General features: G+C 40.0%; 1 protein-coding gene across 30 annotated transcripts in view; it reads left to right on the forward strand.

Annotated features, from left to right (window-relative positions):
* Positions 1–12,944, forward strand: part of ARMC8 (armadillo repeat containing 8) — a 192,342-nt gene that overhangs the window by 110,069 nt on the left and 69,329 nt on the right. For all 30 annotated transcript variants that reach the window (XM_043492813.1, XM_043492830.1, XM_043492825.1 and 27 more), the window contains 2 exons: positions 10,715–10,790; positions 10,885–10,975. In XM_043492813.1, the coding sequence (XP_043348748.1) occupies positions 10,715–10,790; positions 10,885–10,975 (167 nt within the window). The remainder of the gene's footprint in view (positions 1–10,714; positions 10,791–10,884; positions 10,976–12,944) is intronic.

The following is a 12,944-nucleotide window of genomic DNA, read 5'->3' on the forward strand; positions in this document are numbered from 1 at the left end:
TTGTTCAGCCACTTGCTCAGACAAACAAGTTTGTTTACATTTGCAGGAGATAATGCTTCTTGCTTCTTGATTACAATGTCACCTGAAAGTGAGAACATGTATTCACTTGGCACTGTTGTAGCTGGCGTTGCAAGATATTTACGTGCCAGATGCGCTAAAGATTCATATGTCCCTTCATGCTTCAAACACCATTCCAGAGGCCATGCATCCATACTGATGATAGGTTCTGCTCGATAACAATCCAAAGCAGTACAGGCCTACGCATGTTCATTTTCATCATCTGAGTCAGATGCTACCAGCAGAAGATTGATTTTCTGTTTTGGTTCGTTTTCTGTAGTTTCTGCATCAGAGTGTTGCTCTTTTAAGACTTCTGAAAGCATGTTCCACACCCTGTGGATCAGATTTTGGAAGGCACTTCAGATTCTTAAACCTTGGGTTGAGTACATGTGAATGTTTAGTATATCTGGCTCATAAATACCTTGCAGTGCCAGCTACAAAAGTGCCATGCGAACGTTTGTTCTTACTTTCAGCATTATCTCCTGTAAATGTAAACAAACTTGTTTGTCTTAGCGATTGGTTGAACAAGAAGTAGGACTGACTGGACTTTAGGCTCTAAAGTTTTACATTGTTTTATTTCTGAATGCAGTTATGTAACAAAATAAATCTACATTTGTAAATTACATTTTCACCATAAAGAGATTGCACTGCAGTACTTGTATCAGGTGAATTGAAAAATACTGTCTTATCATTTTTACAGTGCAAATATTTTCAATAAAAATAATATAAAGCAAGTATTGTACACTTTGTATTCTGTGTTGTAACTGAAATCAATATATTTGAAAATGTAGAAAAACATCCAAAATATTTAATAAATTTTAATTGGTATTCTATTGTTTAACAGTGCGATTAAAATTGCAATTAATCGTGATTAATTTTTTTATCACGATTAATTTTTTGTTAATCATGTGAGTTAACTGTGATTAATCAACAGCCCTATTTTCATATAAATGTTGTCGTGCTCAGCATTAATGAAAACTGAAGAAGTGATTTAATCAATATTTATTTCAGATAAGAGTATGTCCCTTTTATTGTTTGTGCAAATATTTAACTCTATAGATGGTCCTGTGATTATGGTTACTTAGCAATAGAACTTTTTCTTTAAGTTCTGAGACTTTCACACAGAAGATGTTAAGTGCACAGAACACATTAAAATCGCCTCTGCTTTTAAATAGACCTAGATCAATCTACATGGTACAATTATACTTTTCTTAGTACTAATAATATGAAGCAGTGTTTTAAAACCACTAGTGTATTTATATTTAATAAAATAACTTTAACAGAAATATGGAATAACTTTTCAACCAGGACAAAAAGAGCAAGTTTGCTGGTAACCTGAGATTTGGCAGTTAATTTCTCATCTTGGAATCTCCTCTTCTGTAAAACATAGAAATAGCTTGTGTTTCCTGTGTCTAGGGTCAATAATAACCATTGATATATAATGAAAATTGATATAGAATATTTCTGTTAATAAAATCCATGCTTTATGGATGTTGTTTCACATATTACAAATACTATGTGCACGAGATATCAGAAAGAGTTGTTTCATCTACAAACACATAAGTAATTCTAGGGACTTGATCAGAAAGAGTTCCATCAAGCCAGCAGAGGAAAAACATTGTAGCTAAAGGTTGTAGTGAGTTCAGTACTACATCTTCACTGGCACACTTTGCCAGAAAACATTTTGATGGGGCTGTCAGGAACCACGAACCTTTCCTCATAGATACTTTACCCTTTCCTTTTCCCCTGTAGTAACTGACTAGCTCCTCTTTACTTGGTGGTATTAAGGGGAATTGCTTCAAACAGATGGGTCCTATAAGTCATCAGGAAAGGATATCCTACTCCAAGCTGCTTCCCCTAAACTCCTTGCCCAGCTCTTTTCAGGAAGCCGCCTTGTGAGAAAATGTAGAGAGCCTTCCTCCTTTATTTGGAAACAAAGTTTCTTCAGCAGCTTCTGGATAAAGGGCTCTCCTTTTTTCTTGGCAATAAGGATATAATGGGAAGAGTGCTTTGCCCTATCCTGGATTTAAGAAGGTAGAATAATTATATCCAACAATTCAGATCCCATATGGTGGGTGTAAGTCAGCAGGATTTGTTTGGGGCTCAACCTCAAAGGCAGTTAATTTCATGTTTCACTCAGACTGTCTATGTATGCAGTATAGTTGTAGCCATGTCAGTCCCAAGATATTAGAGACACAAGGTAGGTGATGTAAAATCTTTTATTGGACCAAAGAAGTTAGTCCAATAAAAGCCATTACCTCACCCACCTTGGCTGTTTAACTATGCTGCAGTCCCCATTACTTGTACTTGGTTCTACTCTTTCGTCTTTTAGCAACCCCAAGACTCAAGGGTTTCATTGTAATGAAAATTTTACAGCCCTGACACACAAACCTATTTACTTATTTTTACCTTACCCCGATAAGGAAAATACAAATGATTCTTCTGTGTTTATTTTTTTAAAAAAAAACCTGTCCCTGTTCATGTGTGATTTTTGCAAGGCTGGCTTATCTATGTGATTAGCCAAAAGAGCTCTTTCCACAAGGAGTGAACTATAATTTGGACAATATGTATAAATGTTTTCAGTTCCTTGGGCTCAGCATCAACCACAAGAAAATGAACATTCATTGTCACTCAACCCCTTGAGTTCACAAGGAGCCATTGTGGGCTCCACTATGCAACAACTTGCAGACTGATTCCTACAGGTTTGAAAGTCAGTTGTCCTATGTGAGAAGGGCAAAAATAATTTGACTGGCATGGCGCACTTTCCTTCCTTGTTTTGAGGACAAGTTTGTGCGCGTCTTGACAAACACACTGCCAGCATCTATTCGCTCCATGAGTAAGAAGGAACTTGATTCCTCCACCAAAGTCAGGAAGTGTCCAACTTCTGGAAAAAGAAAAGGAGTACTTGTGGCACCTTAGAGAGTAACAAATTTATTTGAGCATAAGCTTTTGTGAGCTATCCCTCACTGCATTGGATGAAGTGAGCTGTAGCTCACGAAAGCTTATGCTCAAATAAATTTGTTAGTCTCTAAGGTCCCACAAGTACTCCTCATTCTTTCTGCTGATACAGACTGCTTCTCTGAAACCTGTCAACTACTGGAAATGGTCCAATTGACATCAGATTAGACCCTATTTGGGGATTGATTCCCTGTGTCTGTCATCACTCCACTCCTGATCCAGTGGTGGGTTTCAACATACCATGATGCTATCTCTGTCGTCACCCATGCTTCTCTTCTTCAGGGCTGGCTCCAGGCACCAGCGTTCCAAGCAGGTGCTTGGGGCGGCAGTTCAAAAGGGGCAACAGTTCCTCTGGCTGCAGCGGCAATTTGGCAGCAACTTCTCTGTTCCACCTGCTGCGGCGGCAAATTGGCGGCAGCTTCTTCCTTTTCCCATCGGGGTCAGCAGTTTTTTTTCACTGTTTGGGGCGGCAAAAACTGTAGAGCCAGCCCTGCTCTTCTTGTCCTCCTTGGTTTTGATACTCTCTGTCCAGTCCTGGCTCTCTATTGACCCCTCTCATTGTATTTTCAGTGGTCTGTTTGATTCATCACCCCTAACTTCAACTCTTCCAAAGGCCTCTGTCTTTTCTTTCTCTGTTCTCTAGCATCAGGTAATCTGATGAATGGCTCACAAATCTCTCCCAACTCCAGACCCAGCTCTCTCTGTCTAAACCTGCATCTTAGACTCCTCATGATCTCCTATTTAAATTCACCATGGCCAAAATGGAGTTCTTGATCTTCCCCTCTCCACACTACCAATATCTTCTCCCGCAGGTTGGGAGGCCAAGGTTGGCTGAATAGCAATAGTCAATTTTATTTTGCTATATTCAGAAGACTATCTTATATCATGTGGTATCTTTATAGGTAGAGTAGCAAAAGCAAATGCCAAAAGCAACATGAAAACCCACCCAGTATACACTTGCACAATATTATGTTTAATGTCATTGTATAATAGCAATGGTGGTAGTGCAGATAACAGTAATGATATATAATTTAGGGCTGTCAAACAATTAAAAAAATTAATTGTGATTAATCATTCTGTTAATAATAGAATACCATTTATTTAATTTTTTTCTACATTTTCAAATATCTTGATTTCAATTACGATACAAAGTATACAGTGCTCACTTTATATTTATTTAGATTCCAAATATTTGCACTGTAAAAAACAAAAGAAATAGTATTTTTCAATTCACCTAATACATCTCATTTTCAATTCACCTAATACTATAGTGCAATCACTTTATCATGAAAGCTGAACTTACAAATGTAGAACTAACTGCATTCAGAAATAAAACAATGTAAAACTTTAAAGCCTAAAGTCCACTCAGTCCTACTTCTTATTCAGCCAATAAGTTTGCGAACAGGGGCCACTAACAGGAAGTTTTGAGAGGGAGTTCTCCAGGTGAAGGAGAAGCAAATACGGGATCCTTGGGTAAGTGACTGTCTGTAGTGTGTGTTTGTGTTTGGGGGTTACGTGCTGTGTGCTGAGCTTGTGTGTGTGTGTGTTTGAAGGACCATGTGCTATGGCCGGCAGTTGGAAACTGTGAGCTTCTAAACAAGGTTTGAAATCTTGAAGCCTCTATTCATTGGCTGAGCCTTAGGTAGGGGGCGGGGCTATCAAGGAGGCCAGGGCTTTATAAAGCAGTGAGCAAGCAACCAGGGAGTTTCAAGAGGGAGTATGGAACAAAACCCTATCATTAACCTAGGTAACTGTAGGAGAAAATGCGGCCAGAAGCTCAGCAGTAGAGTGGGGGCTATCGTATTTATTGCATTCAGTGTAGTATGTATGATTACCTGCCCTGTGGGCGGGTGGTGTATGTGTGCATTTGGTGCAAGGAGCTCCTGGCCCTCAGAGACCGTGTATGGGCTTTGGAGGCCAGGGTGGCGGAACTGGAGGAGCTAAGGGAGGCTGAGAGGCATGTTGTTGAGGCTTTCCGGGACACTGTAGATTTGTCCCACCTCCGTTCAGACAGCCCCTGCACTGTTAAGGAGGATGAAAGGCCCAGAGAAGGAGAGCAGTCAACGGGAACAGAGGGAAACCTTCCCATAGTTGGGACCCTCCTTCCAGATGATGATGATGGGGTATCCTCTCACACTGCGGTTACCTCTCCGGGGGAGGGACCTCTAGTCATTAAGAAAAGGCAGGTGTTAGTAATGGGAGATTCGATCATTAGAAACATAGATAGCTGGGTGTGTGATGACCGGTAGAACCATATGATGACTTGCGTGCCTGGTGTGAAGGTTGTGGATCTCTCAAGGCATCTAGATAGACTTAGGTGAAGTGCTGGGGAGGAGCCGGTGGTCATGGTACATGTAGGTACCAATGACATAGGGAAGAGTAGGAGAGACGTCCTGGAGATCAAATTTAGGCTGTTAGGAAAGAGACTGAAATCCAGGATCTCTACGGTGGCATTCTCAGAAATGCTACTGGTTCCATGCGCAGGGCCACTTAGGCAGGCACTTCAGAGTCTCAATGTGTGGATGAGATGATGATGTAGAGAGAAGGGGGGTAGATTTATTAGGAACTGGGGAAACCTTTGGGATGGGGGAACCTATACAGGAAGGATGGGCTCCACCTAAACCAAAGTGGATCCGGACTGCTGGCACTTAACATTAAAAAGGTTGCAAAACAGTTTTTAAACTAAGAGATGGGGGAAAGCCGATTGCTGCAGAGGCGCATGTGGATCGGAGAGAGACTTCTCTTAGAGGAGAATCTATTGCTAGAAATTCTCTAGGTTTTAGTCAGGAGGAGGGGATGAAAGAGGACAAAGTATGGGCCAGACCAGATAAGGAACATTCACATAAAGAATCTGACGCATCAGAAAAGGGCAGACAAACAGTGACAAGTTTTTAAAGTGCTTGTACACAAATGCTAGAAGTCTAAATAATAAGATGAGTGAACTAGAGTGCCTAGTGTTAAAGGAGGATATTGATATAATAGGCATCACAGAAACCTGGTGGAGTGAGGACAATCAATGGGGGACAATCATTCCAGGGTACAAAATATATCGGAAGGACAGAACAGGTCATGCCGGGGGAGGGAGGGGGGAGTGGCACTATATGTGAAAGAAAATGTAGAATCAAATGAAATAAAAATCTTAAATGAATCCACATGTTCCATAGAATCTCTATGGATAGTAATTCCATGCTCTAATAAGAATATAACAGTAGGGATCTATTATCGACCACCTGACCAGGACAGTGATAGTGACGATGAAATGCTAAGGAAGATTAGAGAGGCTATCAAAATAAAAAACTCAATAATAGTGGGGGATTTCAATTATCCCCATATTGACTGGGTCAATGTCACCTCAGGACATGTCACCTCAGGATGAAATGCAGAGACGAAAATTTCTCAATAGTTTAAATGACTGCTTCTTGGAGAAGCTGGTACAGGAACCCACAAGGGGAGAGGCAACTCTCGATCTAGTCCTGAGTGAAGTGCAGGATCTGGTCCAAGAGGTAACTATAACAGGACCGCTTGGAAATAGTGACCATAATATAATAACATTTAACATTCCTGTGGTGGGAAGAACACCTCAACAGCCCAACACTGTGGCATTTAATTTCAGAAAGGGGAACTATGCAAAAATGAGGAGGTTAGTTAAACAGAAATTAAAAGATACAGTGACTAGAGTGAAATCCCTGCAAGCTGCATGGACACTTTTCAAAGACACCATAATAGAGGCTCAACTTAAATGTATACACCAAATTAAAAAAACACAGTATAAGAACTAAAAAAGAGCCACCGTGGCTTGACAACCATGTTAAAGAAGCAATGAGAGATAAAAAGGCATCTTTTAAAAAGTGGAAGTCAAATCCTAGTGAGGTAAATAGAAAGGAGCATAAACACTGCCAAATTAAATGTAAAAATGTAATAAGAAAAGCCAAAAAGGAATTTGAAGAACAGCTAGCGAAAAACTCAAAAGGTAATAACAAAATGTTTTTTAAGTACATCAGAAGCAGGAAGCCTGCTAAACAACCAGTGGGGCCCTTGGATGATTGAGATACAAAAGGAGCACTTAAAGACGAGAAAGTCATTGTGGAGAAACTAAATGAATTCTTTGCTTCAGTCTTCACGGCTGAGGATGTTAGGGAGATTCCCAAACCTGAGCTGTCTTTTGTAGGTGACAAATCTGAGGAATTGTCACAGATTGAAGTGACACTAGAGGAGGTTTTGGAATTAATTGAGAAACTTAACAGTAACAAGTCACCAAGACCAGATGGCATTTACCCAAGAGTTCTGAAAGAACTCAAATGTGAAATTGCGGAATTATTAACTATGGTTTGTAACCTGTCCTTTAAATCAGCTATTGTACCCAATGACTGGAAGATAGCTAATGTAATGCCAATATTTAAGAAGGGCTCTAGAGGTGATCCTGGCAATTGCAGACCGGTAAGTCTAATGTCAGTACCAGGCAAATTCGTTGAAAGAATAAAATTGTCAGATGCATAGAAGAACATAAATTGTTGTGCAAAAGTCAACATGGTTTCTGTAAAGGGAGATCATGTCTTACTAATCTATTAGAGTTCTTTGAGGGGGTCAACAAACATGTGGACAAGGGGGATTCAGTGGACATAGTTTACTTAGATTTCCAGAAAGCCTTTGACAAGATCCCTCACCAAAGACTCTTAAGTAAATTAAGTTGTCATGGGATAAGAGGGAAGATCCTTTCATGGACTGAGAACTGATTTAAAGACAGGGAACAAAGGATTGGAATAAATAGTTAATTTTCAGAATGGAGAGGGGTAACTAGTGGTGTTCCCCAACGGTCAGTCCTAGGACCAATCCTATTCATAAATGATCTGGAGAAAGGGGTAAACAGCGAGGTGGCAAAGTTTGCAGATGACACTAAACTGCTCAAGATAGTTGAGATCAAAGCAGACTGTGAAGAACTTCAAAAGGATCCCTCAAAACTAAGTGATTGGGCAACAAAATGGCAAATGAAATGTAAATGTAAAGTAATGCACATTGGAAAAAATAACCCCAACTATACATACAGTATGATGGGGGCTAATTTAGCTACAACTAATCAGGAGAAAGATCTTGGAGTCATCTTGGATAGTTCTCTGAAGACGTCCACACATTCTGCAGCGGCAGTCAAAAAAGCAAATGGGATGTGAGGAATCATTTAAAAAGGGATAGAGAATAAGACTGAGAATCTTATTTCCCTTATATAAATCCATGGTACACCCACATTTTGAATACTGCATACAGATGTGGTCCCCTCATCTCAAAAAAGATATACTGGCATTAGAAAATGTTCAGAAAAGGGCAACTAAAATGACGAGGGGTATGGAACGGGTCCCATATGAGGAGAGATTAACGAGTCTAGGACTTTTCAGCTTGGAAAAGAGGAGACTAAGGGGGAATATGATAGAAGTATATAAAATTGAGTGGCGTGGAGAAAGTGAATAAGGAAAAGTTATTTACTTGTTCCCATAATATAAGAACTAGGGGCCACCAAATGAAATTAATGGGTAGCAGGTTTAAAACAAATAAAAGAAAGTTCTTCTTCTTGCAGCACACAGTCAACCTGTGGAACTCCTTGCCTGAGGAGGTTGTGAAGGCTAGGACTATAACAGGGTTTAAAAGAGAACTGGATAAATTCACGGAGGTTAAGTCCATTAATGGCTATTAGCCAGGATGGATAAGGAATGGTGTCCCTAGCCTCTGTTTGTCAGAAGGTGGAGATGGATGGCAGGAGAGAGATCACTTGATCATTACCCGTTAGGTTCACTCCCTCTGGGGCACCTGGCGTTGGCCACTGTTGGCAGACAGGATACTGGGCTGGATGAACCATTGGTCTGACCCCGTATGGCCATTCTTATGTTCAATTGCTCAGACATACAAGTTTAGTTCCAATTTGCAGGAGATAATGCTTCCCGCTTCTTTTTTATAATGTCACCTGAAAGTGAGAACAGGCGTTTGCGTGGCACTGTTGTAGCCAGCGTTGCAAGATATTTATGTGCCAGATATGCTAAAGATTCATATGTGCCTTCATGCTTCAACCACGATTCCAGAGGACATGCATCCATGCTGATGATGGGTTCTGCTCGATAATGATCCAAAGCAGAGTGGACCAATGTTCATTTTCATCATCTGAGTCAGATGCTACCAGCAGAAGGTTGATTTTCTTTTTTGGTTGTTCGGGTTCTGTAGTTTCCGCATCGGAGTGTTGCTTTTTTAAGACTTCTGAAAGCATGCTCCACATCCTTTGCTGATCAGATTTTGGAAGGCACTTCAGATTCTTAAATCGTGGGTCGAGTGCTGTAGCTAACTTTAGAAATCTCATATTGGTACCTTCTTTGCATTTTGTCAAATCTGTAGTGAAAGTGTTCTTAAAATGGACATGTGCTGGGTCATCATCCGAGACTGCTATAACATGAAATATATGGCAGAATGTGGATAAAACAGAATAGGAGATGTACAATTCTCCCCCAAGCAGTTCAGTCACAAATTTAATTAACACATTATTGTTTTAACGAGCATCATCAGCATGACAGCATGTCCTCTGGAATGGTGGCCAAAGCATGAAGGGGCATACGAATGTTTAGCATATCAGGCACGTACATACCTTGCGATGGCTGCTAAAAAAGTGCCATGTGAATGCTTGTTCTCACTTTCAGGTCACATTGTAAACAAGAAGCGGGCAGCATTATCTCCTGTAAATTGTAACCGAACTTGTTTGTCTGAGTGATTGGCTGAATAAGAAGTAGGACTGAGTGGACTTTAGGCTCTAAAGTTTTACATTGTTTTATTTTTGAATGCAGTTACGTAACAAAAACAAATCTACATTTGTAAGTTACTCTTTCACAATAAAGAGATTGCACTACGGTACTTATATGAGGTGAATTGAAAAATACTGTTTCTTTTATGTTTATCATTTTTATAGTGCAAATATTTTAATAAAAATAATATAAAGTGAGCACTGTACAATTTGTATTCTGTGTTCTAATAGAAATCAATATATTTGAAAATGTAGAAAAACTTCCAAAAATATGTAATCAATTTCAATTGGTATTCTATTGTTTAACAGTGCGATTAATCGCGTTTAATTTTTTTAATCACAATACATTTTTTGAGTTAATAGTGTGAGTTACCTGAGATTAATCAACAGCCTTAATATAATTACAGCAGATTAGATAGCTTTAGTTGATTTTAATAGTGTAGATAAATTCAATTAATCTATGCACTGCTCTCAAAATCCAGAAGGGATTTAGGAGTACACGTCCTATTAACTTTTAGTCAGATTTATGTTCCTAACTCCTTTGGATGCTTCTGAAGCTCCCCCTCAAAGTATGCAGAGAGTATCATTGACTCTATCATCCATGCCATTGGCAATAAGTCTTGCCAAGGTTTGTGCAGTGTTGGCAGGTGGCCTCTGCTCCTCCTGTTCCCAACCATCAGTAATCACTTCCCCCTGGATCTCACAAGTGTGCAAAATACAACATGCAGAGATAATATCAGATCTATCACAGAAGAGTCGAGCCATGTCCCCAGACACTTCCACCGGCCTCTCAGACACATCTAGATTTCTTCATCAGCCAGTATTTCCAAAAGCCTAGTTAGCTTAAAATAGTGTAACATAGTGTGACTTATTTTGGGTTAATATTTGTGAAACGTAAAGAAATGTAAATCCTATGTTTTTGTACAGGTTCGAATGCAAGCATTGAAATGCTTCTCAGTTCTAGCCTTTGAAAACCCCCAGGTATCAATGACTCTTGTAAATGGTAAGATGAAAGCTTCAGTGGCTAATATGTTGTTCATTTTACAAATTAACTGAATTTGAATTATTTCCTGAATCCTCTTTTTCATTGTTTGCAGTTTTGGTTGATGGAGAATTATTACCACAGATTTTTGTGAAGATGTTACAAAGGGACAAGCCTATTGAAATGCAGCTCACATCAGCCAAATGGTAATCTTCAACAGGAGCTAGAGGGAGAGGGGCTGCAATGTAACCTAATGATTAAAATTGCAACTCTTATGAATCTTCTTGTCATAAAATCCTAAGTGATAGAATTGGGTGAAATGTTAGTCTGTAGTCCATCTCCTTGCACTTATGCAAGATAAACTCTTGTACTCCTTTTAAAGTGTTGGTGTTTAATAATAATTAGTATTTATATTATACTAGTACCCAAAGGTTCCCATTCAGGGTTAGGGGCTTCACTGTGTTGGACATTGTACAGATCTAGATAAGAGCTAAACCCTTCCCTGAAGGGTTTGCAATCTGAAGTAATATTTACTTCTGAAGGCTCCTGGTGTTGCTGGAGACTCCTTGGAAATTATTCCATTGCTATTTAATATTACTGGTTAATTTAAAATGTTCATCTTTTTAGTTTCAGCCTCTTCCATCTTTCCTTACTGCCATTCCCATGATCGTAGCCCTGTGCTCTCTGCAGCTCAATGGAACCAATTTTCATAGCAGTAACTGCTAAATTCTTTATCAATATTAATTTATTCTGCTTCCATAGCCTGTTCTTCCCATCCCTCCTCCCTACACAACTATGATTCATAGTTGGAAAATGTGTCTGATTATGTTTGACAGTGATTATTTTGGTGGGTGGGTTTTTTCACGGTGCTCTTTCGGCATCCAGGATCCGCTCTCTGGAACTGTCCTCCTGGGAGAACCTTCTTCCCTTTGTTGTGTTAATTTCTATGGAATAAATGTGTCCAGAGAATCAGAAGTGTTAATGTGTCCCTGTTGCTATACAACACTAAACAGTTTGGGGTTTTGAGTACAGAGACCTCACCCTGTTTAGTTCTGTGGCAAACACATTAGAAAATGTGTGCCAAAATTTGGAAATGTACTGATTAGGATAAACAAGAGAAAAAGAATCAAAACAAGATATAGAGCATTTTGATATTGAAATTGAACGGGTATGTAAAACAAATGTAATCAAAAACTTATCAAATTCCCATTTTCAGAGAGGAATTTGGTTGGAGTCTTATTTTGTCAAGCAATCCTTCTCTTGGTGGGAAAGGAAAGGATTAGTCCTGTTGAATTCTAAGTTGTGAATGATAGGCACTCTTCCTGCCTTTGACAGAGCAAACAGATGCAAATGGGATAAGAGATCGGACAGTAAAGGTGGGGAAATACGTATTATTGTTGACTTTCTCAGGATACAGAGTGGCTGGGCAGTCACAGACAGATGCTCTGGGCTGGCAGTCAGGCCATAATAGCTGTTGCTCTGGACCCTGTCTCGCATTCCTGACAGTAGAACATCATTCAGGGAACAGATGGCCAGGATCCCCTGGGGGACTAACATGAAAGGGAAGGGAGTCCAGGAGAGCTGGCTGTATTTCAAGGAATCCCTGTTGAGGTTACAGGGACAAACCATCCCGATGAGTCGAAAGAATAGTAAATATGGCAGGCGACCAGCTTGGCTTAATGGTGAAATCCTAGCGGATCTTAAACATAAAAAAGAAGCTTACAAGAAGTGGAAGCTTGGACATATGACCAAGGAAGAGTATAAAAATATTGCTCGGGCATGTAGGAAAGATATCAGGAGGGCCAAATCGCACCTGGAGCTGCAGCTAGCAAGAGATGTCAAGAGTAACAAGAAGGGTTTCTTCAGGTATGTTGGCAACAAGAAGAAAGCCAAGGAAAGTGTGGGCCCCTTACTGAATGAGGGAGGCAAGCTAGTGACAGAGGATGTGGAAAAAGCTAATGTACTCAATGCTTTTTTTGCCTCTGTTTTCACTAACAAGGTCAGCTCCCAGACTGCTGTGCTGGGCAACACAAAATGGGGAAGAGATGGCCAGCCCTCTGTAGAGATAGAGGTGGTTAGGGACTATTTAGAAAAGCTGGACGTGCACAAGTCCATGGGGCCGGACGAATTGCATCCGAGAGTGCTGAAGGAATTGGCGGCTGTGATTGCAGAGCC

This window comes from Dermochelys coriacea, chromosome 9, assembly GCF_009764565.3.
Source record: "Dermochelys coriacea isolate rDerCor1 chromosome 9, rDerCor1.pri.v4, whole genome shotgun sequence".
In the NCBI taxonomy this organism is placed as follows: Eukaryota; Metazoa; Chordata; order Testudines; family Dermochelyidae; genus Dermochelys; species Dermochelys coriacea.